Source organism: Cephus cinctus, unplaced genomic scaffold (assembly GCF_000341935.2).
Source record: "Cephus cinctus unplaced genomic scaffold, Ccin1 Ccin1_scaffold1043, whole genome shotgun sequence".
In the NCBI taxonomy this organism is placed as follows: Eukaryota; Metazoa; Arthropoda; class Insecta; order Hymenoptera; family Cephidae; genus Cephus; species Cephus cinctus.
The window spans coordinates 862,810-890,802 of NW_014333574.1; the positions used below are offsets into that span (position 1 = coordinate 862,810).

At 35.8% G+C, this 27,993-nt stretch overlaps 6 protein-coding genes across 13 annotated transcripts; 4 read left to right on the forward strand and 2 right to left on the reverse strand.

The window, feature by feature from the left end:
• The first annotated feature begins 2 nt into the window (after positions 1–2).
• On the forward strand, positions 3–3,891 carry LOC107271827 (protein king tubby). 2 transcript variants are annotated; one of them, XM_015748285.2, is made up of 8 exons: positions 3–144; positions 305–440; positions 512–604; positions 678–850; positions 933–1,100; positions 1,178–1,523; positions 1,648–1,800; positions 1,879–3,891. In XM_015748285.2, the coding sequence occupies exons 1-8, from the start codon at positions 103–105 to the stop codon at positions 2,010–2,012; spliced, it is 1,245 nt and encodes a 414-aa protein (XP_015603771.1). In that variant the 5' UTR covers positions 3–102; the 3' UTR covers positions 2,013–3,891. The 2 variants fall into 2 exon arrangements, with proteins under 2 accessions (XP_015603771.1, XP_015603772.1); XM_015748286.2 differs by having other exon boundaries at positions 305–425.
• A 2,389-nt stretch (positions 3,892–6,280) lies between these two features.
• LOC107271824 lies at positions 6,281–11,500 on the reverse strand. Its single transcript, XM_015748278.2, has 7 exons — positions 11,064–11,500; positions 10,603–10,703; positions 10,174–10,316; positions 7,420–9,658; positions 6,978–7,196; positions 6,793–6,866; positions 6,281–6,714 (listed from the first exon to the last, which is right to left on the reverse strand). The coding sequence occupies exons 1-7, from the start codon at positions 11,207–11,209 to the stop codon at positions 6,547–6,549; spliced, it is 3,090 nt and encodes a 1,029-aa protein (XP_015603764.1). The 5' UTR covers positions 11,210–11,500; the 3' UTR covers positions 6,281–6,546.
• Positions 11,501–11,634: 134 nt separating this feature from the next.
• On the forward strand, positions 11,635–16,199 carry LOC107271870 (mediator of RNA polymerase II transcription subunit 25). 7 transcript variants are annotated; one of them, XM_025089141.1, is made up of 15 exons: positions 11,635–11,694; positions 12,152–12,302; positions 12,379–12,424; positions 12,538–12,662; positions 12,742–12,961; positions 13,060–13,666; positions 13,782–14,101; positions 14,182–14,357; positions 14,449–14,611; positions 14,684–14,875; positions 14,977–15,168; positions 15,276–15,461; positions 15,543–15,602; positions 15,687–15,809; positions 15,893–16,149. In XM_025089141.1, exons 2-15 carry the CDS (start codon positions 12,181–12,183, stop codon positions 16,034–16,036), a joined length of 2,676 nt encoding a protein of 891 aa, XP_024944909.1. In that variant the 5' UTR covers positions 11,635–11,694; positions 12,152–12,180; the 3' UTR covers positions 16,037–16,149. The 7 variants fall into 7 exon arrangements, with proteins under 7 accessions (XP_024944909.1, XP_024944908.1, XP_015603875.1 ...); XM_025089140.1 differs by lacking the exon at positions 11,635–11,694 and adding an exon at positions 11,699–11,741; XM_015748389.1 differs by lacking the exon at positions 11,635–11,694 and adding an exon at positions 11,701–12,005 and having other exon boundaries at positions 15,896–16,199.
• Positions 16,200–16,423: 224 nt separating this feature from the next.
• Positions 16,424–22,706, forward strand: LOC107271844 (phosphoribosylformylglycinamidine synthase). Its single transcript, XM_015748331.2, has 20 exons — positions 16,424–16,515; positions 17,181–17,476; positions 17,588–17,729; positions 17,807–17,957; positions 18,034–18,424; positions 18,493–18,605; positions 18,669–18,929; positions 19,007–19,080; positions 19,157–19,313; positions 19,399–19,745; positions 19,827–20,063; positions 20,148–20,273; positions 20,347–20,574; positions 20,640–20,838; positions 20,906–21,171; positions 21,242–21,458; positions 21,547–21,726; positions 21,813–21,977; positions 22,055–22,336; positions 22,423–22,706. The coding sequence occupies exons 2-20, from the start codon at positions 17,208–17,210 to the stop codon at positions 22,596–22,598; spliced, it is 3,981 nt and encodes a 1,326-aa protein (XP_015603817.1). The 5' UTR covers positions 16,424–16,515; positions 17,181–17,207; the 3' UTR covers positions 22,599–22,706.
• A 209-nt stretch (positions 22,707–22,915) lies between these two features.
• On the forward strand, positions 22,916–25,772 carry LOC107271847 (fidgetin-like protein 1). The gene is made up of 3 exons (XM_015748335.2): positions 22,916–23,403; positions 23,610–25,421; positions 25,633–25,772. Exons 1-3 carry the CDS (start codon positions 23,243–23,245, stop codon positions 25,670–25,672), a joined length of 2,013 nt encoding a protein of 670 aa, XP_015603821.2. The 5' UTR covers positions 22,916–23,242; the 3' UTR covers positions 25,673–25,772.
• Positions 25,444–27,936, reverse strand: LOC107271851. The gene is made up of 9 exons (XM_015748344.2): positions 27,662–27,936; positions 27,375–27,498; positions 26,958–27,303; positions 26,770–26,898; positions 26,576–26,678; positions 26,356–26,491; positions 26,162–26,297; positions 25,956–26,084; positions 25,444–25,852 (listed from the first exon to the last, which is right to left on the reverse strand). Exons 2-9 carry the CDS (start codon positions 27,486–27,488, stop codon positions 25,665–25,667), a joined length of 1,281 nt encoding a protein of 426 aa, XP_015603830.1. The 5' UTR covers positions 27,489–27,498; positions 27,662–27,936; the 3' UTR covers positions 25,444–25,664.
• Between the last annotated feature and the right edge of the window lie 57 nt (positions 27,937–27,993).

Consider the following 27,993-nt stretch of genomic DNA (forward strand, 5'->3'; position numbering starts at 1 on the left):
ACGGTTGCCAAGGTATCACGATCAACGGTAACTCTCTGCATCAAGTAAACAAATCATTTTCTAAAGAAACTGTGACAGTCTTCTTGTCAAAGAAATCACAAGATGACGTCCTTAGACTTGAGACAGCAAAAACTAGAGCAACAGGTAAGCGAAGTGGTTGTAATCTCCAAGAATTTAAAGCATTCCATAAGTTATTGTATCGCTTTTGTAACCTTTATCAGAAGCTGTATAGCCAATATAGCTTCAATAAGAATACCCACTCTTTCGCTCTTTGAATAAAATTTTTTTGCTCTATGCATTACAGAGACAACTAATTGCTCAGAAAATGAAACAGAAACGACAAAGTGGAGCTGGTGGAATGGTTCAATCCTCCAATATATCTAGTACACAGCTAACGAGTCATTCAACAAAGTGGATGAATGCTAGTAAAGAACTTCATGGTATTTCATACACTCATTAATGTTATCATTCTTTGATGATTTCATTTTACCTATTAACTACCTTCCCCTAGGCTATGATGGACCATTACAGTTTAGCATGTTACCTAGTAATCCTGATATTGGTCTGGGGCATGAAAATAAAACCATGGATACAGATCTAACAGGTAACTCTAATGAACATTGATACCATTTTGAATATTATTTAATCAATTGTTTTATAATTCTTATGACTGATAGAAATCAGTACAGAAGGTGGTTTCTATGAAGGAACTGAACAAAGTGACTGTGCAGATGAAGAATCTTCTCCTGTAGATTTGCGGTCACCTATGGAACTTCCCTGTCAATCTCCACTGAGAGTAGCTCCATCAGATGGTCCTAATCCAATAATCAGCAGCGATAATAATTCACCAGCAAGTATCCATTCACTCATATTCTGTATCCTCTATCTAGACTTCAATTAGACATTAACTTAAAGACAAATTATCTTCACAGAGTCCGGAATTAGAAGGGAACGTCGAAGGGAATATCGAACAGTTTGTTCTACAGCCTGCCAACAAAAAAATGCATTACAAATGCAGAATAACAAGAGACAGAAAGGGAATGGATCGTGGACTGTATCCAACATATTTTCTGCATCTAGAGCGAGATTACGGAAAGAAGGTAAACAGAGCATTTAACGTGAGACGATAAAAGAATGACTCGTCAACGAATTACTTTTCAAAATATTTTTTTGTAAGGTTTTTCTTTTGGCCGGACGAAAGAGAAAAAAAAGTACAACAAGCAACTATTTGATTTCAACGGATCCAACCGATCTTTCTCGTGGTGCAGAATCCTACGTGGGGAAGTTACGATCGAATCTGCTTGGAACTCAATTCACAGTCTATGACAACGGATACTCGTTAATGAAGGGCGAGAAACGCGAGGAACGTTTTAACCCACGTCAAGAACTTGCAGCTGTCGTTTATGACACTAATGTTCTTGGCTTCAAAGGACCAAGAAAAATGACTGTAATCATTCCAGGGATGACTGCCGATCAGAAGCGAGTTCAAATTTGTCCAAGAGATGATACGGAAACACTTCTTGGTAAGGAAAATTCTGTAAAATCGTTATTTAATTACATCTTTTAATCGAGTCTTTGTCATTTTATCCCACGATTCCTAGATGAATGTGTTTCGTTATTTTGGTATTTTTTTTTTATAATAACCAGAATGCTATAAAATGAAGAACATGGATAATCTCATCGAGCTTCATAACAAGACACCGGTATGGAACGATGACACGCAATCATACGTGTTAAATTTTCATGGACGAGTCACACAGGCATCTGTCAAGAACTTTCAAGTTGTCCATGACAGCGATGGTATGTAAAAATCACCGTAGAACATGAATTCGATCTGATTCATGTAATCGAAAATGTAATTTTGTTTTCGATGTTCAGTTGATTACGTAGTGATGCAGTTTGGTCGCGTAGCCGAAGATGTCTTTACGATGGACTACCGCTTTCCATTGTGTGCTCTGCAGGCCTTCGCCATCGCTCTGAGCAGTTTTGACAGTAAATTAGCTTGCGAGTAAAACCTGGCCAAAGAAAAGTCATAACACAAGGTATTGTTTCAACAAGAGCTTTTATAATTTTTTCAACAAAAACTAAACTATCGCGCCAGACCATGTAAAGTCCAACGGTATTTACCGAAATATATTATGAATCTCGAACCGCGATGCGTTCGTGAAGCTGCCCGATTACTTGCTGGACAATCAAAAGGATCTACAAACTAATTCGGTTAGCTTTAAAAGCAAAGAAAAAGAAATAGAAAATCAAACCTGCCAAAAGAAAGGTAGAATGAATCATGAGAGGAAATGATGTGAGAAAAAGAAAAGAAATAGCGACATCCTAAAGAGTATCTATAATCTTAAGAATGTTTATGTGTTCATTTTTACTAGACGTTTACGCAGGTCTTTTCGTACAGTTTCTCTTGAACGTTTACATACTTTTTGTCTGAAATCATCTTTGACTAATCTCAGAGTATACCATATTCTTCACCATGCTACAAGTAAATAGAGATAATGAACATATGAGGGACAATGCGATTCGATGACCGTTCGGCAATAATTAATTGCTGCCAATGGCAATTGATTAAATGTTATCAGTATAAGAATGCGATAATTATCATATGCATAATGAGGAGAAGAAATAAAAGTCAAAGTAATAAATGGAAGTTTCAGTATATGCTACACGTTATCGCGGTTTGTATAGTTGTTATAATAGTTGAGAATGACAAAGATATATCGCACTGGAATAGAGAATGGTGGTATACTCGGGTAAACAGAGAATGACGTTTAATGAGTAAATGAAATTCTAAAATCTAATTAATTGTCTACTCGTTGCCCATAAGTAATTAATTGGCAACTATCCTCATTCGTGTCACCCCATTGCCGTTGTAATACAGGTCTCAATTTAACGGAGCACCCTGAAAATAAACGTGATGTGTGCCTTTACAGAGGAAGCGGAACCTCATTAGACTATTAATGATTAGACATTTAGAATTTTAGTGAATTTTATACAAGGCGTGAAAAAGAGGAAGACAGTTGCGTTTCCTTGAGGTCAGTGGGTTATGGGTAAAAGAATAGCGTCAGAACAGAAATTGGAGAAAATTACAGATGAAAACGAAAACTAATTCGCTATGCGCCTTGCGGTGTAATTTACTATGGTATATTTTCTCCGCTGTTTCTTTCCTCTATTTTAATCTCGTCCTAAAAATTTTTCTTAGATGTTTTTAATCTAGCATCTTGCAACATTTTTTATGAATCTCTATTGTGGTCTTCGATGCAGCTGCGATTGCTTAACGATTACCACTTGTCGCAATGAATTCTCTATCCCACATACCTACAAAAACGTATGCACCCCAACTTTACCCACTACATAGCCATAATCAAAATATTGAAAAAAAGTTTTTCCGAAATCGGGTGACGAGTTTATATTTTTTTCACTCTATACGCCACGTTTTTCTATACAACTTTTATATAACCAATTTACTTCACGTTTTCTATTTCTTTATTTCGTATGGGTAGGGAAGTTTTTTCACGTCGAATGTAAGCTAGTAGATAGAGCTAAAAAGAATCATGAAATAAAAAGAGAATTTCAAATGAAAAACCGTATAGAGTGCGTCTAGTCTGTTCCTAAAAGCGTTAAACGATGCATAGAACAATTAATAATTGTATAGTTCGTATACTAAGTATTATTATGTAGTATTATTACCTGTCTATTATTATTTTATTATAAAACAATGGATGTAACAGTTATTAAGTGTGTAATGAATGTACTATTAATTATAAAATGGGAAACTATAAGTTGTATGCTAATAAAATGTAAAGGAGAATAGAAAAACCCAGCTGTAAGATTTTAGTTGATGTCATTAATAGATATAAAATGGAATAAATGGCATATTGAAAAGTATTCGCCCTTTCTGTCTGATTGCACTATAGGAATAGTCGTGTAAAAGTTAATGAATGTCTCGAAGCAATTATAGTGATTAAATTCGGTTGGTTTTGATCATAACATCATTTTATTCATGGTAGTAATAATATTCATAAAAAATGTCGACAAAAAGTTGCCTCATAAAATCTCGTAAACCGATAATACATATTACTTGTATACATATGTATAGTATATTTTCATATATAAAACACGGCGATAATCGTCGTATAAATTGTCGTGATAATGTTATCGTGGTTACACCTGTGCAGCACAATCTACGCAAATTAATCCTCGATTATGTATCCGGTCGAAAGATATATTAACGTAATATAACACGTATGTAACCCACTCTAATATTTTCTTTCGCATTATTTCAATTTCTTCTGATATTTTTGTATCCTTTTTTTTTCGACAATACGACGATTGGCAGTATCGCTCTTCTTAGGCATAATACATAAAAAGTATCAAATTTGTAAAAAAAAAAAAGAGCAAGAGAGTTATAAGTAGTGTACTATTGTCGACCGCGTAGTCTCAACACTGGTTTACAATTCAAAGGATACAGCTGGACATCGCTGCAAATTACAATTATAAAAGGCACTAGGGTGTCGAAGGATCATTCGAGAGGAGAGGGTTTATTTTTGTTATTCTTCTCACTTTCTTTAAGAAAAATTGTAAACCAACTTAATTGAAGATCCTTCGAGGATGTTCTTGAAAACATTTAGTTTCCTTGATTTCATATCATTCTCTTATTTGTACAATTATGTTCACATGTCTCACTTTTCTTATTTGTTAACTGATTCATCAGTGCTGTTTTTTCAATCCTTTCCTGGTTGATGATCAATTTTTGTGTTGAATATTAGAGCTTTAGTTTAATTAATCAGTGAGAACTGTGTTCAAAGATATGTGCGTCCCATGGCAGGTATTTCTTACTTGCTGTGATTGAATTACAATTTCTTGCAAAGAACGAGGAATGTAAATAGTATCAAAATTAATCGATTGGGAACTTTATTAAAAATTTGATAATTTATATGGAATCGTCATTCACTCTGCAGTTTGATCAAGTTTCACTATTGAAAAAATCGAAGACATGCATTCGTCTTTTGCTTATTACCATTCGTTTTCTCGTAATAGACTATCGTAAAAGAGAATGCAGTCGGCTGATATTTCATTTTTCTTTTCGCAAATTATCGTCTGTCATCGGTTTTGATAATAAATCGTCGAGCAATGGACAATAACGAGACTTCGGATAATTATGTTATATCGACCTAATAATAGGACTTGTTAATTATTATTACAAATTAATGGTAAATTCATTTGATAAGTGAATGTAAGTACCAGTTCCCAAATCGCGAATAATGTGCCAACGTTGCAAACAAGTAACAAGTAATCCTTATTTGATTGATAATTATTTTTATATATATTTATATATATAATATAATAATATTGTAGACACATGTGATCCTTCAACGAAATTAGGACGGAACACATAAAGAACTATTCTTTTCTTTTTTATGACTTTTTAAAATTGTTACTTAATTCCAGTCTTTCTTCAATTCCAAACAAACAAGAACATCGAAAAAAGATTTCTTGCTTACGGTTGTTTTTTATTTCCATATTTTGGCAATGTTTGGCTCAGTAGTTTTTCCTTTCATTACGATTTTAATATGCGTATTAAATATTTTTTGTATTTTTTTTCCTTTTTCCATTATACTTACTGTTATAACATAAGAAGACTAAACGAGATTACGCGTTCGGAAAAAAGATCAATAAAAAAAAAAGAGTCGAAAGAAAGACAAACAATCCCGGAAAGCCAGATAAAGAAATTCTATTAGCACTTATGTGGAACGAAAAAAAAAAAAAAAAAAAAAAAAAAAAAAAAAAAAAAAAAAAAAAAAAAAAAAAAAAAAAAAAAAAATAAATATACAAGCTGAAAAACGGAGTTCGAAGGCATAGAAAACGACCTCCCAATTTTCTAACTGACATCTGAATTGCTTTACCAAGCAAATCAGCAGCGTCACGAGCCCAGTATACGCAACCTGTGATCAGCCACCATTAAATATTATTATAGCATCGCGCAAGAGCAATTATAAGAGTATTGAATTTGCTTCGTTAGAGCTAGCAATGAAATTAAATTATTATATTATGCACTATCTTTACTATATGCTTTTCTTTCGGCCGTAAATGGCTAGAGAGACAAGTAGCAAATGAGAAAAACAATATTCGGGTAAACGAAGAAGCAAAATAAACGAAACGAATACTCAGAACACTCTGGCATAAATAACAACCGCGCATATTCTCGCATTCTTCTTTCTTTTGACACTTCCATTGAATTCATAAGGCTCACAAGAAGACCTTTAATGATTTCACATTGTAAGGGAAGCTCCTTAATACTGAATTTACCTGCGTTCTTTTATCCCTCCACGCAATGTATCACTTTTCATCATTTCGTGTTTAGCGGGACTTCTCAATGAGAGTCCCTTGAATGATTATTTTTCCTTGTTCTTAATTCTCGCTAGAGACTAATTAAAATATTTACAATTCGTCTTAAGGAGTCCTTATCGCCTGTGGTTCTCTCCTACCTTGCGATTTTCCTTCTACTTCTTCGTTTATCCATATCCTTCGTTTTTCCTCTTCTCAGAATCCCTTCCTCAAGTCCAGATTAGTTTTGGTAACTGGTCGCGTGACTAGCCGCATCGTTGGTCTTGGGATTCCAGTTGGCCGACTCGATGACGACCAGTTTGTCGGCTGACGTAATCGTGATTTACTCTCTGCTGGTACTGTGGTTTTTGGAGGTTGCGGTACCTTCATAACATCAGAAGGTGTAATTTTAACTAGATAGATGTATTTTCTATCGATTTTGCGCATTAGCCATTTCCTTACCTCGACTTTTTTGTTTGACGCCTCATCAATATTATGGCTTGGAATTATGCAGGTTTGATTGTTGAGCTGGATGCCTAAAATTAATTCAGATAATATATTACACTGTTTAAATCACTTAGAAACTTATTACCTTTCGTAATTAAGAAATTAAAATTATTATACGTTTGTTCAAATAATTTTCTCACCGGCCGTATGCAGCGATTGACTAGAACCTTCTGGACTGTAAATTGGCGAGCTTGTTTTTGGAGTTAAACCCATATTATCAGGTGATATATTTTCGCCGACCATTCTTTCGGTTGAGATCTTTCTTATCGGTGATGGAAGGTTCTTATCTTTACCTGGAGCAATCCAGGCATTTTCCAAAATACGTTTATTCAGTTTCGGCGTTGAAATTTGTTTGAGACCTTCAGAAAGTGTATTTTATATAATTATTTACATCACACACTAAAATCTTGAGTACGAACGAGTTAAATCCGGATTGAATTGAATAACATACAATAAATAATGTAAGCTATTATTACTATGTACTTGCACATATTTATTTATCAATATATATTATATCGTGAACAAGATACAAAACTAACGTAAACATGTTCTTCTTCAAGTACAATGAATAATGAAACTTACTTTCTTCCTGCATACGGGCTATGTTTTGAAGTTGCTCGATGTTCATCCCACGAACACTATAGGAATTATGACTGCTATCTGAACATACACTCAAGCGATCATCCAAATCCGGTGCGCTATGAGCACTCTGAGTACTCTCGATGCTCTCGGTAGATCCTGCAGCCTTCTTTAGGAAATCGTCCGTGGTTCTCGTAACGTCCATGAGTCTCTGTTCGGAGCCACTCTTCGTCCTGCCCATTGGGAAAGCGAGATTCGGTTGTGAACCCTTAACGTAGGTAAGCCCACTGTGCGTCTTCGTCATCGGCAATGATTTCAAATTGGGATTCGACTTCTGCAGGAACTGTGGAAGTTTCGACAAGACTCTGGGCGATCGTAGTTTCCTGCTCGACTTAGCGAACAAGGAATTCATTTGCTGTTTTCCTTCATTGCTCATTGTGTCGAGAGTAGCGGATGTCTTAGCACTCTGATTCGTTATTTTCGATATCTTTGGCTCTTCTTGAGGAACTTTAAAGACATTTTCTTCAGTAGACAATTTGCGAGTGCCTACGGTATCACAGCTCAGAGTATCCTCGACTACGAGATTTTCCAATTTTTCACTTTCCACCAGTAAGTTGGTGCTTCCTGAATTTGGTGATTTCTGCGTGCGAGATGGACTCTTTCGATATGTATTAAATCTATTCGGAATATGTTCGGAAGTCTTTGCAGAACTCCTCTGAACCTCCTCCAGTAATTCTCTTCGAAGAGACATTGGCCCATTGAATGTCGCGTTCATCAGATTCTCCGGGGTAAATTCTAAATGCTCCATAATCTGTTGTTTAGGTAAATTATTTAAAGCCCTATTTTCGTCAACTACATGACTCAAATCATTTTCCAATTCTTGAAAATCTTGCGTTTCCGCGCGATAAGTATTGTTCAAACATTTTGAAAGCATACCCCTATTTCCATCAGCCATGGCATTAGAATTAGAATAAGTGTCATTTAATGTGCTTAAAGATTTTCTCCCCGGTACGGTCTCTTTCCTTTTAGGAGAGTTCCAATCCTTGTAAGTGTCATTTAAGCGGTTTGTGACTCTCAGCGCCTGAGAAGGTTCGGTACGTAAACTCTCGGTGCGATACGTGTCGTTCAGGCAGGTCGACTCCTGATGAATTTCGTCGTGTGAATCGTTGAACCCCCGCAACGGACCTTTTACCTGTACATTCTGGGCCTGATAAGTATCGTTTAAGCAATTTGGCACTCCAGACACCTGAGACCTTTCTGATAAAGAATTTCTTTCACAATAAGTATCATTCAAGCATTTGGGATCCCGGAACGTATCATTATGACTGTTCAAATCACGATTTTGATTTATCAGTGATAAATTTGACGCCTGATAACGATCACTCAAGCAATTTATCATTCTATTTGCGCGGGATGTTTCCTCCGGTACATCCCTCCCAATATAAGTATTATTCATAATGTTCAAATCTTGAAACTGATCACTCAAACCATTCATAAAATGCGAATCATCCAAGTCCCTGGCACGATAAGTATCATTCAAATAGTTTGATCCTCTAATGTCTCTCCGATTCTGACTCTTGTCCTTGACACTGTAAGTCCTGTAGGAATCATTGAAACCACCTATGCTCTTGCCTCTCTCCTTTCTGATGTCATATGTTTTATATACGTCACTTGATGTGTTCAGTGGCTGGTTTTCAACAATGGTAGAAGATGTACAATTCAGATCAAATTTTTCTAACCTTAGTGGTAGAGAATTTTTTGATATAGATAATACAGGATTTTCAGAATGAGCATCGAAAGTTGCGTTCATAATTTTTTTCATAGGATCATGTTTTATCTTGTTGCACAACGTCTTATCGCAGTCGACGCTCTTGTTTGTCAGGAACGTGTCCTCGAACTTTCCGAAATTACTTGCCTCGAACATGCTGGTTTTCATCATTGATTCAGTTAGAATTTGCGAATCTTCCAGACTACTGAAGTCTTTATCGGTTTGAGCAACTGACAGAATGGATGAATTCATGTCAGAGGGTTGTGATATGCTCATCAGTTCATCACTGAACTCCGGCTCCGTCATATTGATAAATGAATCAATTCCTTTCGATTGAGACTTATCTAAAAAAGCCTCGAGACTTTCCTGTCCTGCACTATTCTCCGGCAATACACTATTTGTGAACGCAGAGTTCAGTCTTAACATTGCAGGAATTGTTTCCCTTCTGGGTGGCACAATTGGATTCTGATTCATCTGAAGACACAAAAAATCATTGTTACCTCTCACTTATGCTTGTTCTAAGTCCACATATTCTTTGAAAAACGTGATGTCCAGTTTACCACCAGTAACAAAGATGTAAATATTATAACTATTTTTGCAATGACTCATAACAAAAGGTTCTCTAGGATTTATTATACTTTACTGGTGGCCATTTAAGTAACCACAATCTAATCATGTTCCATCACTTCATGAAGATTCTTGTGACTCAAACGCCTTTAGCAATCAGGTATTTTGAACGAACTCATAATTTCACGCTGTTATTGCAACGTATGACTCAAGAAAAGAATTGAGAACTAAGTAAGTAATGATTATGTCAACATGTTGACTTTCAGTGTGCTTTTCAAGAAAAAAATTACATAGACATTGTTGCTTTCATCCAAGATATAATGATAAATATAGCACTAAGTTTTGTTTAAATATTCAATAGGAAAACCTGCAGTTGTTTTTTACATTATTAACATAAATAAGGCAGCTTTGAAAATACCAACCTGTAGGTCGTGGTATGAATTTGGCAATTTCCATAAACTTGTGGGTGTTGATCTAAGAGTTTCCATTATTGACTCAAAGCTCATCCTACTACTACGTTTCTTTGGCCTGGTAAAAGTTCTTGTGTCGATTGAAGGTTTGGCAGCTAAGAGAAAAACAATAAAAATTAAATATATCATTTATTATTGAATTTAGAATGCACAACAGCAAGAACTCATTTGACAGCCATATTCAATGTGTTGCACTTATTAATATTCTACGGACCAAGAACTACAATATACAGTTAGATTAATAGGAGTAGACTGTATCCGAACAATCTCCAGAAATAGTAACATCAGGAATATTATAAATGTGATAATCATTTCATATGCCAGTAAGATACTTCTCCATGCATATGACTAATTTAAACATGGGATATGAACTGCTCTCACCTGTATCAGACTCTATTGAATCCTGATCAAATTCACCTCTCAACCATGCGCGTAAATCCTGTATTGCCGAATCGCCCGAATGCTGACTGGAGACATACAACCTGAAAAGAAAGAATATTAAAGGCATTATCCTATAACAAGAAAAGAATCGTATAAAGCCATATGTCCTTACTCCCAAAGAAATGATTACCTGAAAAGGTTTGTTAACTATATTTAAATGCACATATTTAAGTTTGTTTAAATATTGTAATTACAAATAATAAAAACATTTTTCACAATATTTGTAAGTATGCCAACTGATATATAATTTATTAAAATTATACTATAAAATACCAAATTCGATACTGCACAAAATTGCTGATCATTACAAAGCTACTGTCATGATCAGTCATGATCGTTTAAAATGCTAATGACCAAGCCCTCTACTTCTTTTGTAATTCAAAATAGTGATATTTCTGTACCATCTTTCTTCATCGTCGAAATTGAAAGCAGAAACGTCAATTAGTTCGTGTTCCTCAACGGGTAGAATATCATTCTCGTTTGTGCAAACACCATGGGCAATCTCGAGCGGATCGGGACCCCGTTGTGGCATGCTATCCTCGTTCATTGTCAGGTTAAAAATACACAAAATACTGCATCGTAGATCTTAGAATACTCTGTCGCTATTGCTTGGTAACGAAGAATGCAAATTTCTCCTTTTTCTAAATTAGCACGCCGCACAAGTATTAAATTAGAAATACACAGACGATTGACAAGAAAAAAATTCTTAGAGAAAGATTGAAAGATCTAAGAAAAACAACGATGAATAAGAAAGTTCTCACAACACTTCACATTCACTACTGAACGAAGTTCCTTGCAGTTCGTTGGTTTATCCTGGATTCGTCAACTACGGTTAAATTTTATGAATCCGATTTTCTAATGAACTTGTTCGCTATTGTCATCTGTTAAAGTCTTCTAGTACTATGATGATAATCGTGTTATTTACAATCGGTATAGAAATAATCTCTTTTCCGGCAGTCGGTATAAAAGTATTCCGGTTTACTTACATATTTTCCGACTACAGTGCGAAGCATATTGAAGCGCAATGGCAGAGTGAGTTGTGTTTAGAGGATTTAGGGTGATACGAGTGTATGGAATGTGTAATTGTTAATTGTTTCCTTTAATTATATTGTTATCGTCTAAAATCATTTTGATCTCTTGACATAAAAACAATTGTATATGTATTGTATATGACTTTTGTAACAGTTCTTATATTTAAAGCATTTGTGTCTCGTGATAGATTCCAGAGCTCAAACTTAAGTAATTGAGACACCCTAACAATATTAAAGATTCTAAATAATTAGTGTTATGGGTAAGGGTTTTTTTTTATCTCTGATGCTCAACCATAATGTTCTTACAGAGAAGTAAGTTCATTGCATCTGGCAATAGTCCAGAGACTGATTATTGCAATACAATTTCATTATACATACTATTTTGTTTGCAGTTGATTATATTCTCTCATAAGATTGTTATAATTTTGTCTGATACTGAATTTCATATTTGACCACAGGTGTTTATTAACAGTCAATCATATTTAAGATGGTCGCAGGACCAATAGAGCATGGGATGCAGGCTGATGTGATATTTGTTATAGAAGGTACCGCAGTTAATGGTGCGTACCTTCACGATCTGAGAACCAGTTACCTTATTCCTACACTGGAGTGAGTGCCACATTATCCTAATTTACTATTATTATACTTAGTTTTATATATTATATTAAATACAATTTTTTTACAGATATTTTAGTCAAGGTGGAATAGAGGATCGTGAATATGTTTCAGAGGTAATTTATATAAAATTAATAATAGTACTTTTTAACGCCACTAATATACTGGCACTGTAATCATTAGTTTGAAAACTCATTTATAAAATTAAATTATTTTGTCCCAATAATAGAACAGTACAACACTTTATGGAATTGTTGTGTATCATGCTGCTGATTGTCTACCAGCTCCTTGTACAGGAACCTATGGTCCTTACTCAAATCCTCACAAACTTTTGATGACATTGGAAAAGCTAGAGTACGTTTTATTAATTTTTTTTAATGTGAGCATATGCTTAGAATGTTGACATAACATTGGATTATATTACTACCTTTAGAATGGTGGGAGGAAAGGGAGAGTCTCATGCAAATATTGGAGAGGGCCTTGCAACAGGTTTACAATGCTTTGAAGATTTGCAATTACGACGAGAACCAAACACAGCATCGCAGAAGCACTGCATTTTATTATGCAATTCGCCCCCGTACCAAACAGTGGTTCAGGAATCTTACAAGTTTGCAGGGCATACTGTGGAGCAACTAGCTGGACTGTTCCAAGAGGTAATTCAATCGTAACGCATCTTCGTCCAATAAAAGTTTTTATTTGTAATAAGAGTAAACATAAATATAATAAGAACGAGATATATCTTTTTTTCTAGAGGAACATCAACCTATCAATCCTTTCACCACGAAAGATACCTGCTCTATTTAAATTATTCGAGAAGGCTGGAGGAGATTTGCAGTCTTCTCAAACAAAAAATTATGCGAAGGATCCGAGACACTTGGTCTTATTACGTAATTATAATCTAAAGGAGACACCAGTATCCCCGACACCAGGTGTCCATGTGCCAGCACCTTCCAATGTTCAGATTCCATTAAGTCCGCTTCAGAGCAATGACAGTCCTAATCCAAATCAAGCTGTTCAAAGTATCGCCCAACCAGCGCAAAATCAGCCTACAACCTTCAGGAATCAGGCCCCAGCACAAAATATCACCTCGGTGCATCAGCCAGTTGCACCACCCATGGTTGCTCCAATGACAGCTGGCCGTCCACCATTTAGTCCTCAAATTGCTGCGCCACCAAATTATCCTCCAAACACGATTAATAATCGTGCTGCTCATCCACGATGGTTCAGGCCACCGTTTATCGCACCTGGTGCAACGGCCCAACCGAACCCACAGAGCAGTGCTCTCATCGCTCAATTAACACAACCACCCTCTTCACTGGGGATTAACGTATCGCCATTTGGCCAGAGGATGGACGGTAGTGCGCACCAACCAATTACTTATTTTTACTTTATTCCGATGAATAATTTCTGTTATCAATTTTACTTCCACAATGAATCTCTCTTGTTAAGCGATCTCGTTTTATTTCAATCTAGGAGGTACGAATGTAATGGCCGGCAATACGCAACAGCAGCAACAGCAACAGTTAACGCAGCAGCAGCAATTACGACTTACCATGCAGTTACAGCAGCAGCAGCAGCAACAACAACAGCAACAACAACAACAACAATCACAACAGCAACAGGCGTCCATGGGCATGGCTGGTCAGCCTGCACAAAGCCAAGCTGGACCACAGCTGTCCGTTTCCGGTGTGAGCCAATCGGTGCCAACTCAGGTCCAGCAGACAGTCACAGCTTCACAGTCATCCTCATCGGTATCTTCGGTGACTCCCCAGATTCCACATAGTCAACCACAGGTAAAATTCTAGAGTTTAATATAATAGTGTGGTAACGGATTGTGGAATCATATTACGCTTTCATCGCCGGATTTTTACAGGGTACTGTCACCGGTGGTCCTGTTCCTGGACAACAGATGGCCACTACTCGGCAGACTATTTGGCAAGGAACTCTTGAATGGATTGAGAAGGCAAAAAATCCTACGGATACTCAAAAGCAAACTCGTCACGTTCCTTGTCAAGTGTCAGCGAATCTGAAGGACGGCGAACCGGAACTGTACGTTTTTTTTATTAGCAGAGTCTAAGAGCACTTCTACCAATAGTTTAGATTCATAAACTAGTAAGAGTATTATCTTAAACAATTGCAGAAAAGCTGAATCTTGGCCACAGAAGCTAATAATGCAACTAATGCCGAAGCAATTGATAGGAAATATTGGCGGAGCTTACTTGAAAAACTCGAAATCTGTTCTCTTTCATCCAAGTCCATGTGAAGCTCTCGAGTCTTTGACAAAGGTCATGAGTTCCGGCTTTGTGAGTATTCAATTTGATCAATTCATAATAATCTGCACATTTGAAATTGATTTAAGTTAAATTAAATTGCAGGCTGGGTGTGTTCATTTTACTTCGATGCCATCACCAGCACCCTGTGACATAAAAGTTCTCATTTTATTGTTTACTGCTGAGAAAAGAGCTTATTTAGGATTCATTCCAAACGATCAAACTGCTTTTGTCGATCGACTTCGGAAAGTTATTCAGCATCAGAAAAGCACACAAGCTCTTATTCGACAGGGACAGGTAAAAAACATATCCAATTAACAATATTGAAACTAGCGAACAGTTACTATTTGTTCCATTTGGAAAGATTAAGATAGTAATGTAGAATGTGAATATTGCAGGCCGGAAACGTTCCGGGAAATAATATTTCTGGTGCGCTACCGACTTCCGGAATTTCTCAAGGGATTCTTATGTCGCAGACGAATACTATGGCTATGGGTGGTGGTCAAATAACACAAAATGTTGTTTCAACAAATGGACCTCAGCAAGGATTAACTACATCTGGTGGGCCACAGGGTCAAATTAACATGCAGGTAGAAATTAATTTGGAATATTAATCCAAAATGATTTAGGAGAATAATCTTTTATTACACCTTATAAGTTTTTACATTTATCCATAGAGAATGTATTTTGTTATCAGGCTAGTGGCATGTCAGGACCCCAGCAAGTAAGCGCAGGACCAGGAATGATGGGACAGCAGAGACCGCCATACGATGATTTGGAAATGGCCAGGCAACAAAACCTTTTGAAGATACAACAATTGCGACAAACGCTTGAAGCTGCACAGCAACAGGAGGCACAATACAAGTCACAGCTGGAAGTAAACGTATGTTAACTAACTAATTTGGAATTTTATACAACCTACTTACTAAAAGATTATACTCTATCTGTTACTGTTCATTGGCAGATTCAACAAAACCTTGAAGTTGCTCAGCAGCAAGAAATGCAATTTAAACAACAACTCGAGGTAAACTAGGTGTTTTGTATAAATGTTATCGAGTTTGGAGGTGTATTGTGATTACTAATTTGATACAATCTTAAAATTAATCAGGCACAACAGGCACAAAGAGGAATTAATCCTGGCGCCGGCATGGCTGGGCAGCAGCCAAATACTCAGAGAATGATGCGACCCGTAATGACCAACAATCTTGGTCTTCGTCACCTGTTGCAGCAGGTATAAATAGAAATTATTTTTGATTACATAATGGATTCAAGCAAAATACTTGATATATCACCGTATTATTATTTCTTACATAGCAGCAACCACAATATAGGCAAGTTCTGGGAATGCAGCAGCAAATGGTTGGTCCCAGAGGACAAATGTCCACAAGATTAATGGCTCCTGGAAATCCACAGAATCAACAATTTGAAGACGTCTCTAATTACGATTTTCTTGCATGAAATTTTTAATGAATAAACGTGCTTGATCATGATGAAAACTGTATTGAACTGTAACTGAAAACAAATGTTTAGAATAATGGCATTACTATTCTTTTAATAAGTACTGATCGAACATTATAATGTAAAAAAAGTGGTGGCAATAGAAAAATTGATTTATAAAGAACTTAAAAATATATAAATTATTTTAACAACCAATAACTGCTTTATTATTGATTGATCATATTTAAAGTGTTATCTGAAAGAGTATATTTGATATTGATCAATAGACCGACCTGGAATAAAAAATTATTTTATCTTTAATTAAAAAATTTTAATAATTAGGAAGATTGAATGAACACTGAAAAAAGTTCAATACGCATTCATCTCAAGTGATCTCAAGGTAAGCAACCTAAAGAAACAACCTGTGATCCTTCATAGGTACACAAGAAAATTTATATATTTTAATCTGATCCTGAAGTCCCTGTTCAACGGAAAGAAGAGTACGCTAAGAAATTTTATACAAATTATTGGAATAATGAATTATTTTTAATCATTTTAATGAAAGGATTAATAATAGTAGAGGTTACATGTGTAAATGTGTAAGACGTATTTTTATTCTCATAAATGATCGTTACGAAAATGTTGAAATAATTCGTAAATATTTGCATATATCGTTAAAAGCGTATGTACAAGCAATTGACGTTTACTGAATATTTTTCATTAACAGTATTATCTATCATGGTATGTGCCAATAATCCTTTATTATCGCTTTAAAAAAAAAGCATGACCATCAACATTCCCACACATCAATTACATTTGAATTAGAGAAGTCTTAATTATTAACATATTTATTTGAAATGATGCACAGTGGATTAAACTCTTTTAAATATATTTTGTACATAATTTTCATATTAACCAAGTTCTCAATGCTGTCTCAATTTTGATCTTTTAACTTGTAATCTAACTTATAGCTTACGACATACTTAGTTTCATCAACCTCTTTTGATAAACTATTGACCTTTCTTCATCATTTAAGTTCATTGGGGGTCTAGAAATTGAGTATAACATTCAGTAAGCAACTGGTATCTGTGGAGATAGTACTAATTTACTTCAAGAAAATTTGCATTTTTGTGAAAAAAAAAGTTAACTAGGTGCTTTTCATCAGTTTTTGTTTTAGTTGTACCATATCAATATGGCAATTCTATGCTTTTATAAGAACCCAGGCTTGCAACCTGGTCGAGTTACAAATATATTGGAGCAACTTCAACAGATTTCAAAATCAGTTATCAGTATAGAAACTGAATTATGTTATTACATTGAAGCTACCTCTCCATTCTCAAATGAAGAAATTGGTATATTGAATTGGATTCTTAGCTCACCATTTCAACCTGAAAAGCTGACTGATTCCAGTTCTCTTAAAGGGAAAACTCCTAACACGCTTCTGGTAGAGATTGGACCAAGGTATTTTATAATTCATTAAAGTTCAACTCAATAGTATATCATAGAATTTGTATTAGATGATGATAAAGAAGATGTGAATGCATGTGAATTTTGCATTTGGGTTCCTTACAGGTTGAATTTTTCCACTGCTTTCTCAAGTAATGCTGTATCAATATGTAAATCAGTTGAATTGGGTAAAGTAAAAAGAGTTGAAGTATCTACCAGGTATCTGATTCAATTAAATGGTACGTTCACTGCCTCACTTGAAAAATCTGTAAGTATATTTCTCACAAAAAAAGTATTTTGAAGCAAAAGTACATATCTACAATCAATTGTCTGTTACTTTCTTAGATTGTGGACGTTTTGCATGATAAAATGACCCAGTGCAGATACATTGAGCCCATACAAACTTTTGATCATGGTTTCCGACCAGAAAAGTGGTTTGAAGTAGATATTTTGAATAATGGAAGGAAAGCTTTAGAAGATGTTAATTCGGAATTAGGTGAGTTCATTTAATGACCAACTAATTGTTATTAATAGTTAAAATGCAATTACTATGTAATTACACATACTTTCAGGCCTCGCGTTGGACAATTGGGACTTAGACTTTTATACAGATCTATTTCGCAATAAGTTGAAGCGAAATCCGACCAGCGTAGAATGTTTTGATCTCGCACAATCCAACAGTGAACACAGTAGACACTGGTTCTTTAAGGGTCGAATGGTGATTGATGGAGAAGAAAAAGAAGCATCCCTTATCGATATGATCATTGATACACAATGTACTTCTAATCAGAATAATGTTATTAAGTTCAGCGATAACAGTTCGGCCATCCGTGGTTTTAAAATTTTTGCACTTCGACCTGATAACACAAGCGAACCCAGTCCAATTCGAATTTCCAACTTGGATCAGCACTTGATCTTCACGGCTGAGACACACAATTTTCCAACTGGAGTAGCACCCTTTAGGTTGAAAAATTTAATGCAATAAATTCCTCCGATGTATGTAAATAATAACTAAATATTTATTGGTTTAGTGGTGCAACAACTGGAACTGGCGGAAGACTGAGAGATATTCAAGGAGTTGGTAGAGGAGGATATTATATTGCAGGAACTGCTGGATACTCAGTTGGAAATCTCCATATTCCAGGTAAATTAGAGGCGCAATTGTCATCTCATGGGCCATTTCTGATTTATTAATTGATTTCTATAGGATACGATCTGCCTTGGGAAGAGACGGATCTTCCATATCCTGGAAATTTCGCGTCGCCTTTAGAAATCATCGTAGAGGCTAGCAATGGAGCTTCGGATTATGGCAATAAATTTGGGGAGCCGCTTATTTCGGGATTTGCTAGGACTTACGGTTTAATTGATTCCACCGGTGAGAGAAGGGAATGGATCAAGCCGATAATGTTCAGTGGCGGACTGGGGTCAATGGACTCCAATATGACGGAAAAGTTACCAGCTGAAAAGGGTAATGATCCTCTTGAAACCTTCTCATACTTAATAGGATGCAACATATTTATTCGAACGTTTCTACAATTATTCAAGGGATGGAAGTCATAAAAATCGGTGGACCTATTTATAGAATTGGCGTTGGAGGTGGTTCAGCCAGTTCTGTTGAGGTAATATAATTTGTCTTTTTTCTTATCTTAATTATTCACTAGGAAGTTTAATTCTCTCATCTTTATTGGCCAACAGGTTCAAGGTGACAATAAGGCTGAATTGGATTTCGGAGCAGTTCAACGAGGCGATGCGGAAATGGAGCAGAAATTAAATCGTCTGGTTCGCGCTTGTATGGAAATGGGTGATCAAAATCCAATTTTGAGTATTCATGACCAAGGAGCTGGTGGAAACGGTAACTTTTAATGAAACCAAAAATATCCAATTACATTTATAATTATAGTTACAAACTTTACAAAAATAAGCGGTTATTATTTCAGGTAATGTGTTGAAGGAATTGGTGGAGCCGGCGGGGGCTGTGATTTTTACAAGAAAGTTCGAATTAGGCGACCCGAGTATTAGTACACTTGAATTATGGGGTGCGGAATATCAAGAAAACGACGCAATACTTTGTCGTCCAAAGGATAGTGAACTTCTTCGAAAAATAGCAGCTAGAGAACGTTGTCCAATTAATTTCGTAGGAACTGTGACAGGATCAGGGAAAATAGTGCTTTCAGAAGAAGAGGATTGTAATCCTATTAAATACCTGGATAATAAATCTACATCAAATATTCGACATCCTGTAGATCTTGATTTGGAGTTAGTTTTAGGAAAGATGCCAAGAAAGGTAAAAAATGAAATTTATCTTGTTTGGTTTAACTCATAGAGCCATGTTAAATATCAAATCATTTGTGGATATTGTTTTCAGACCTTTTCATTGACCAGAGGAAAACTTAACTTGGCGACCATTGAGCTGCCAAAAGGTTTGACAGTCGAATCTGCTCTTGATAGAGTTCTTAGGCTACCTGCTGTTGCTAGCAAGAGATATCTCACTAGCAAAGTTGATCGTTGCGTAACAGGATTGGTAGCGCAGCAGCAATGTGTAGGACCATTGCATACTCCATTAGCGGATGTAGCAGTCACTGCAATTTCACACTTTTCCACGGTAATATAATTAAGACATAAAATAAAAAGGTAGCAGGGTGGGTGTTCACAAGAAATTTACTTAAGATTAAAAACTTCATCGCAGGTTGGCATCGCTACGTCTATTGGAGAGCAGCCAATAAAAGGTTTGATTAATCCGGAAGCTGGTGCCAGGATGACAGTGGCTGAATCATTATCGAATCTCGTTTTTGCGCTAATTACGAATCTCAAGGTATTAATAGAACATTCATACATCAATGAAAATGTTAAAACTGCATCACATATATACTATTGTAAAATTGTAGGATGTCAAATGCAGTGGCAATTGGATGTGGGCGGCCAAACTTCCTGGAGAAGGTGCAGCAATTTATGATGCATGCACAGCAATGTGCAATATAATGAAGGAATTTGGAATTGCCATTGACGGAGGAAAGGATTCTCTCAGTATGGCAGCAAGGATTGGGAAGGATATTGTAAAAGCTCCGGGAACTCTAGTCGTATCATCTTATGCTCCTTGTCCAGACATTCGTCAGGTAGTATTTCATTATTTGACTACAGTCAATAATTTTAAAGAGTTTATCACATCAAAATTGTTTAGGTGGTCACACCCGATTTCAAGGAACCTTCTATTGGAGGAGAAGGAAAGATTCTATTTGTCGACTTATCAAATGGTAAAAGCCGTATCGGAGGAACAGCCTTAGCTCAAGTATACAAACAATTGGGAAACAATTCACCTGATGTAGAAAATACTCAAACGATAATAAATGCATTTAATGCCACTCAACATCTTATTAAAGGTATTTCCACTATATTCTGTAATACATAATCAAAGTAATATATAATTTAATAATCATCTTTTAACAGAAAATAAAATATCTGCGGGGCACGACATAAGTGATGGTGGCCTGATCACGTGTCTTCTGGAAATGAGCTTTGCCGGAATATCTGGAATAGATATTAATATTTCTCATAAACAGGCTGATCCTATTAGTGTACTCTTTAATGAGGAGGTGGGTTGGGTCCTGGAAGTCGATCCGAAACACGAAAATTATGTTCTGGAAACATTTAAGCGTTTCAATGCTCCAATTTATCCGATCGGAAAATCAGTTGGATTTGGTTTGAACTCGACGGTAATAAGAAAACGACATGCTAAATGTAGTGATTATTCTCTCACCATTATGGTATTTCTAATCTTTATAGATAAATATTTCTGTAAATAACAAAGCCGTGCTGAACTCCACGGTCTTGTCGTACATGAAAATTTGGGAGGAAACTAGTTTCCAATTGGAAAAACGTCAAACTAATGTTAGATACGCCGAAGAAGAATATTATGGATTAAAAAATAGAACTGCACCAGCTTACAAATTAAGTTTTGACCCATCGAGAAGACCATCCATTCCAAGAAATGATTTGCCAGGTATTTGTTTCATATATCAAAACTACACAAAAATAATACCTAATCTTATTTACAATAAAATTGATTGTTTCAATTCTTCCGGTTCAAGGAAAAATTAGCGTAGCTGTTATTCGCGAAGAAGGAATCAATGGAGATCGCGAAATGGCAGCTGCCTTGGTCCATGCTGGATTTGAAGTATGGGATGTTACTGTACAAGATCTTCTAAAAGAAAGTATTACTTTAGATAGGTTCAAGGGCGTTATCTTCCCGGGTGGTTTCAGTTATGCCGGTGAGCCTATATTCTTTGCAGCCAGTAAAAATAAAAAAGAGAAAAAACGTAAAATAATTCATAACATTATCCTTTCTTAATCGTAGATGTTCTGGGCTCTGCCAAAGGTTGGGCAGCAAGTTTACGATTTCATCCTTCATTAAGGAAGCAACTTAATGCTTTCGTAGAACGCAAAGACACATTTAGTCTTGGTGTTTGCAATGGATGTCAACTGATGAGTTTGCTTGGCTGGGTCGGAAAAAATGCCGACGGTAATTCGTCGTTGAAATATTAAGAAAACTTACTGATTCATTACAGTAGTTAAATACATATAAAAAATATATTACAGGCAAGAATGACGAACCCAACATTGTACTGGATCATAATGATTCAGGAAGGTATGAGTGTCGCTGGTCTACTGTAAGAATAGAAAATTCTCCATCCATAATGCTGCAAGGATTGGAAGGAAGTATCTTGGGCGTTTGGATTGCACATGGTGAGGGTCGATTCACATTCCGAAATCAATTAATTTTGGACAGTCTCAGAAGACAAAATTGCTTAGCGATTCGATATGTGGATGATATGGGTTTACCAACACAGAAGTATCCCATGAATCCTAATGGAAGCATTGGTAAGTGAAATTATATGTGGATTTATGTGTTTATTAAGAATTGTTCTATATTTATTAATCAATATTAAAAATTAATGCATTTTTAGAGGGAATTGCTGGAGTTTGCTCAAAGGATGGTCGTCATTTAGCTATGATGCCACATCCTGAACGTTGTACCAGAATGTGGCAATGGCCCTGGGCTCCAGCTTCTTGGGAAATGTCTGAGGATTCACCATGGCAGAGAATATTTGATAATGCTTTCCTATGGTGTTCCGAAATTTAGAAAATAACGCACAAAAAAGTGTCACTAAAATTCATTCTTCTGAATTTTTTTAGGAATTATATTTACATTCCATATTCTGTTAACAAACCATTTATATACAGGGTGTCCCAAAATTACCTGACCAACGGGGTATGGCGAAGTTCATCTCGGTAGCTTGTTTCTTGTTTCCAATAGGCATGTCTTCGGCTGACGTTATCCTGCCCGAAGCCACCGAGAAACAAAAGCGAGGGAAGAAAACTCAGAGTTCGCAGGTGCCTACGTTTCTCTTGACGCCTTCCTCTGATTGGTCAACTTTGACCTGCTCCCATTTAAAAACTATGACCTTCCGGACAAAAGGAAGGTCATTTTCGTGATCAGTGGTGTCTTCCGAACACCGCCATACCCCGTTGGTCAGGTAATTTTGGGACACCCTGTATATACATATATATATATTTTTGTTTGTACATGGCATGTACTGGAATCATTGATACATTTATGGCTATGTAGAATCGTCTTTGTTAATGGGACCAATAAATATTTTCTACCTTTAAATGTAATCTATTCTGGAATTCATTACATCGTCCATTCCTTACCTTCCAAATTCAAATCCATCCGTTATAGATTCACGTAAAAGAAAGTACATAAGTGGCAGATGGTGCCAGACTATGGATAAAGAATCTATCAAGTCAAAGAAATCATCTTTGAAAGATGATTACTTGGCTGCATTTCATACAGTAAAATTTGCTAACGAAAGCAACAGTTACATAGAATCTATCGATATTGAACGACGTTGTTTAGCGATAAAATACTTAACAGCAAAAAATCTGTAAGCATCTTTTATGGAATTGTATCCCTATACAGGTTAAGTTTTTTCTTCTACTGCACGCATGTTACATATATTTTGAATGTCATTATCATTATTCTTTTTGTTGTGTCAAATTAAATAATTAATACTTCTATTAATTTTCTTAAGTTTAGTAGTTTTAGAATGTCAGTATCCCATCTCAATTAGTTTATTGAACTTCTTTACAGAGATTCTGAAGATACTGCAGCACTTTTGCTTCAAAAGAGTTTACAAAACTATCAAGATCAAATAGAAAGAAAAACTGAAATAAATAACTATTGGAGACAATTGATAGAACCTAGTCTCAAAACTAATAATGATCCAAAGAAGTGGAAATCCAGTTTACATGATTCTAAAACAGCACTTCAATTTTTGAAGCCCCTGAAATGTCAAATAAATAAACTAAAGCCTTGTAAAAATTTAGAATTTTCTGATAAACACACTAAGACTATAGTTGATCTTTGGAAAAATGGGAACAGTATTGAACGTCATAGGAAGATTAAAGGAAAGATAGATTTTAGTACAGATTCGCATAGCAGAAGTGGTTTTGATAACAATACCAAATTCACCAAGGAAAAAGAAAAAGATTTAAAGATATCTATTCGTTCAGATGGAAATAGAACCAATCCTGTTTTATTAGATCGTTCAGCATTCACTAGAAGTAATCCAAACTCAACAGAGCTTGCACAAAACCCGTTTTTTAATAAAAGACATTTTCAATATCCAGGACCATCCAAATCTTACAATAAAAAAGCTTCTCAAGATAACTTCTCAAATACTGCATTAAAACAAAAGTATCACAGATTCCCAGGTCGCTTTAGACATCCAGAAAATACTGATGAGTTGGAAGAAGATTCCATAAACAATGCTCATCTTCAAGAAACTTGTGAATCTTTACAAAAAGTGCAAAATTTCCGAACAGCTCGAACCGAGCTGAGTTTACAAGTAAAAAATAAAAACGTTCCTCAGAAAAAGAGCCTGGGTGGTAAAGGATCTGTAAACTCAAAATTTACTTGTCCTATAAAAAGTCAACAGCAGCAGCAGCAAACGGTGGACTCCGTAGATTCACAAGAACCGGTCGACGAACGTCTTCGAGGTATTGAACCTAAAATGATTGAGCTAATAGAGAACGAGATAATGGACCGCGGAACGTTGATATCCTGGGATGACATAGCTGGTCTGGAATTCGCTAAAAAAGTAATTAAGGAAATTATCATATTTCCAATGCTGCGTCCGGACATCTTCACGGGACTACGAAGGCCACCACGAGGAATTCTATTATTCGGCCCACCAGGAACAGGAAAAACCCTCATTGGCAAGTGCATAGCATCCCAAAGCAAATCAACCTTCTTTTCTATCTCTGCTTCATCCCTGACGTCAAAGTGGGTCGGTGAAGGTGAAAAAATGGTAAGGGCCCTCTTCGCCGTGGCGAGAGTTCATCAGCCAGCTGTAGTGTTTATAGATGAAATAGATTCTCTGTTAAGTCAGAGAAGTGAAAGTGAGCACGAAAGCTCGCGCCGCATCAAGACGGAGTTCCTGGTTCAATTGGATGGTGCAGCCACAGGTGATGAAGAAAGAATTCTAGTAGTGGGTGCAACAAATAGACCTCAAGAACTTGATGAAGCCGCCCGAAGACGACTGGTTAAAAGATTGTATGTTCCACTTCCAGAGTTTGATGCTAGAGAGCAAATAGTTAGGAATCTTTTAGCTTCTGAGAAGCATGAGCTCTCCGACGCTGACATCAAGGAAGTCGCACAAGGAACAGATGGTTACTCTGGTGCAGATATGAGTAATCTATGCAAAGAGGCTAGCATGGGACCTGTCAGGAGTATTCCCTTTGAAAAGCTGGAAAACATCAGGATGGAGGAAGTCAGAGCACTTACTACTGAAGACTTCAAGGATGCTTTGCAATGCGTGGGTGCCAGTGTGTCGAGAAACGACCTGCAAGTCTACGTGGATTGGGATCGCACTTATGGAACCGGAACTGCTAGAAATTATAAGTGAGTTAATAAAGATCTTCCATCTTTTGCATCCTGGTTTTATTTTATAAATTTCATTTAAGCTTTGACAATTAGTGAGTCTATATTAATTACAAATACAAATCAACTAATTGCTTGAACAATTAATTAAATACATAAAGGAATAAGCTAACAAGGTTAAATGATTTGATAAGTTAAAACGAAACTAGTTTAAATGAGCTTTTTGATGTAGAAACCTTAATTCATTGAAGTGGTCTGTGAAATTTATTTAAACTGAATGAAGTACGTGGATTGACTGGTCGCAGCGAATATGACATGATTATGTGCAACATCCATTACATCCACGGAAATAATAGCTTCGGTATCGAGAACCAATTTATGACTGCTTGGAATGTCAAAATTCATGAACTCCAAATCTTTTGGGGTGTGTACCTTATACAGATGTACTTCACCTTTAAAAGAATCAATCAAAAAGGAAATAATAAAGAAAATTGAAAAACAATGAAAAAGAAATCAAGCATGATTTTCCATTGGTTTAAAATAAAAAACAAAAACCTGTATCTAAACCAAGTATGAGTAGTTGGGAGTAAAAGTGTACTGCCGTCGGCTGTCCACCAAGGCAGCGAAAAACGTTAAACAGTGTCCAGGGCTTCGAATTCACGGAGATGCCAAGATATCCACTGACTAGACAGGATTAAATAATCTTGAAATTCTAGTTACTAGGAGGTAATGCACATTCCAAGCAAATAAGTGGAACATACATGTTATGCATATTATCACGTTGCTCTTGAACATGAAATAATTCCGAATTTTCTCTTGGGGCGGCCGTACATATGTTGACAAGCATAAATTATTCTTTAGTAAGTAAATACTGCCTTTAGCTGATAAAACCGTTAGCTGCAGCAAAGAAAGAGGTATATTTAATTATAAATTATATTCTTTATAGCATCAGTACCTTCAGCATGTCTATTTCCATGGCAACAAACTGATCATCATATGGAAGAAGAATACTCTCATAGTTCGTGCTGCCGTCTGCATGCTCGTAATAAATATATTTACCATTGCAGACACTGTATCTACCATAAAAAGTGCTACAAATAACGATTTAAACAGTATGAAAATTATAGTATCTGTGGAAAACCAAGAATATTAGATAATAATTGTTCAAGAGTTACCTCATTATAGTACCCTTAAGTTTTCTATATGCATTTGACTCTTCAAGGTTTAAAAGGGCGACGTCATCATTGTTTGACCTGGTCAAGAGCTGAGGAATATTTTCTAGAAATAAAAGCAACAATGAATTATTGGTAAATATTCTGAAGAGAAAGAAAGTAGATCTCAGGTTATTAGCAAGTGCATTCAAACACACCACGCATTAAGATTTTAATGTCACGAAGTGGTCCTGTAGGATTTATTAATACAATAGGTGGCCCTGCTGCATGTACAAAGTCATGTATACAAATTTCACTTTCAGAGGTACCAATAGCTAATATTGAACCTAAAAAGAGTTCATATAGTATTCCTTTTGATATCTTTTACTTAGAAAGCACAAAGTACCTGTACAAGCCAAACATGTTATCTTTCTGGATGGTATCTTTGTCCATGGAACTCTGAGCTTATGGACATGTGGTATAATACATTCGATCCTACGCCAACTGTACCAGGAACGTACGACATTGGCTATAACTTGATAATCAATTAACAATTCATCTTCTTTCCAGTTTCTAGGAATTGGTCCAGTAGTCCTATCCCAGAAGTTGCATTCCGCGTACAAAACATCAGATGCTATACTGGGATATGTCATATTCTTGAATATTCTATCGGGATAGATTTTTTCTAATATTGTTTGCCATATATGAAATGGAATTTCTTTGTAACACTTATTGAACCAAATCCCAGGAGTCTGCAAAGAGTAATTTACGTAATAACAATAAAAAGCCCTTCATCGCCTTTTGTTGCAATTCTAATATTTACCTGTAATAACCGCGATATTAAATAATTCCAGCTTTTACACACTCGACGGTATTTTATCAAATCTATGGGATCGCAATATTGCAAAATAAATTCCCATATTTCCAAAGGAAACATTTTTCTTGACCTGGATAGAACAAAAAAATAGATATTCTACACAAAGATATTATTGTATACATCTGCATTGGAATATTTGCATTCGTTTATACGAATCAAATAATGGATAAATGATTATTGTCAAAATAATAGATGATCAAACTTGCACTTTATTATATTTAAATTGTACAAACCTTTTATATTAGAAGATGGTACTATTCTTACAAATGTCTTTGTTCTTTTACACTTATGATGTACTTTTACATTCTCATAAATACCTACTCTGGTTGGATATCATTCAATAACATTGAAACCACGAGCGCGTTGTTTCTGAATAATTAACACGTGTTCCGTACAGAGTATTAATTGTACATTAACTTAACTGAACATTTAATGAAATAGACAAAAGCCGTAATTTGTAAAGAATAGTTAAAGTTTATTGTGCACTTGTACACATACATAATATTGCATTTCAGAAAAGTAAGTTTTCAAAATTCCAGTTCTGGCAGATTTACCGCGCGGCTCG

What these genes read in the sequence shown, in the direction of transcription:
- LOC107271827 (XM_015748285.2), top strand. Translation starts at nt 103, where the DNA reads ATGACGTCCTTAGACTTGAGACAGCAAAAACTAGAGCAACAG. An exon ending in AGCAAAAACTAGAGCAACAG is followed by an intron (nt 145 to 304) that starts GTAAGCGAAGTG and finishes TATGCATTACAG; the next exon opens with AGACAACTAATTGCTCAGAA. An exon ending in TGATACGGAAACACTTCTTG is followed by an intron (nt 1,524 to 1,647) that starts GTAAGGAAAATT and finishes TATAATAACCAG; the next exon opens with AATGCTATAAAATGAAGAAC.
- LOC107271824 (XM_015748278.2), bottom strand. Translation starts at nt 11,209, where the DNA reads ATGAACGAGGATAGCATGCCACAACGGGGTCCCGATCCGCTCGAGATT. An exon ending in TTCGACGATGAAGAAAGATG is followed by an intron (nt 10,704 to 11,063) that starts GTACAGAAATAT and finishes CTTTCTTTTCAG; the next exon opens with GTTGTATGTCTCCAGTCAGC. An exon ending in CGTCAAACAAAAAAGTCGAG is followed by an intron (nt 6,715 to 6,792) that starts GTAAGGAAATGG and finishes GATGTTATGAAG; the next exon opens with GTACCGCAACCTCCAAAAAC.
- LOC107271870 (XM_025089141.1), top strand. Translation starts at nt 12,181, where the DNA reads ATGGTCGCAGGACCAATAGAGCATGGGATGCAGGCTGATGTGATATTT. An exon ending in AGGTCATGAGTTCCGGCTTT is followed by an intron (nt 14,612 to 14,683) that starts GTGAGTATTCAA and finishes ATTAAATTGCAG; the next exon opens with GCTGGGTGTGTTCATTTTAC. An exon ending in CTCTTATTCGACAGGGACAG is followed by an intron (nt 14,876 to 14,976) that starts GTAAAAAACATA and finishes TGAATATTGCAG; the next exon opens with GCCGGAAACGTTCCGGGAAA.
- LOC107271844 (XM_015748331.2), top strand. Translation starts at nt 17,208, where the DNA reads ATGGCAATTCTATGCTTTTATAAGAACCCAGGCTTGCAACCTGGTCGA. An exon ending in AGATGTTAATTCGGAATTAG is followed by an intron (nt 17,958 to 18,033) that starts GTGAGTTCATTT and finishes ACATACTTTCAG; the next exon opens with GCCTCGCGTTGGACAATTGG. An exon ending in CTTGTCCAGACATTCGTCAG is followed by an intron (nt 20,575 to 20,639) that starts GTAGTATTTCAT and finishes AAAATTGTTTAG; the next exon opens with GTGGTCACACCCGATTTCAA.
- LOC107271847 (XM_015748335.2), top strand. Translation starts at nt 23,243, where the DNA reads ATGGATAAAGAATCTATCAAGTCAAAGAAATCATCTTTGAAAGATGAT. An exon ending in TACTTAACAGCAAAAAATCT is followed by an intron (nt 23,404 to 23,609) that starts GTAAGCATCTTT and finishes ACTTCTTTACAG; the next exon opens with AGATTCTGAAGATACTGCAG. An exon ending in GGAACTGCTAGAAATTATAA is followed by an intron (nt 25,422 to 25,632) that starts GTGAGTTAATAA and finishes TTTTTGATGTAG; the next exon opens with AAACCTTAATTCATTGAAGT.
- LOC107271851 (XM_015748344.2), bottom strand. Translation starts at nt 27,488, where the DNA reads ATGTTTCCTTTGGAAATATGGGAATTTATTTTGCAATATTGCGATCCC. An exon ending in CTTAAGGGTACTATAATGAG is followed by an intron (nt 26,492 to 26,575) that starts GTAACTCTTGAA and finishes CGTTATTTGTAG; the next exon opens with CACTTTTTATGGTAGATACA. An exon ending in CGTGATAATATGCATAACAT is followed by an intron (nt 26,085 to 26,161) that starts GTATGTTCCACT and finishes AATCCTGTCTAG; the next exon opens with TCAGTGGATATCTTGGCATC.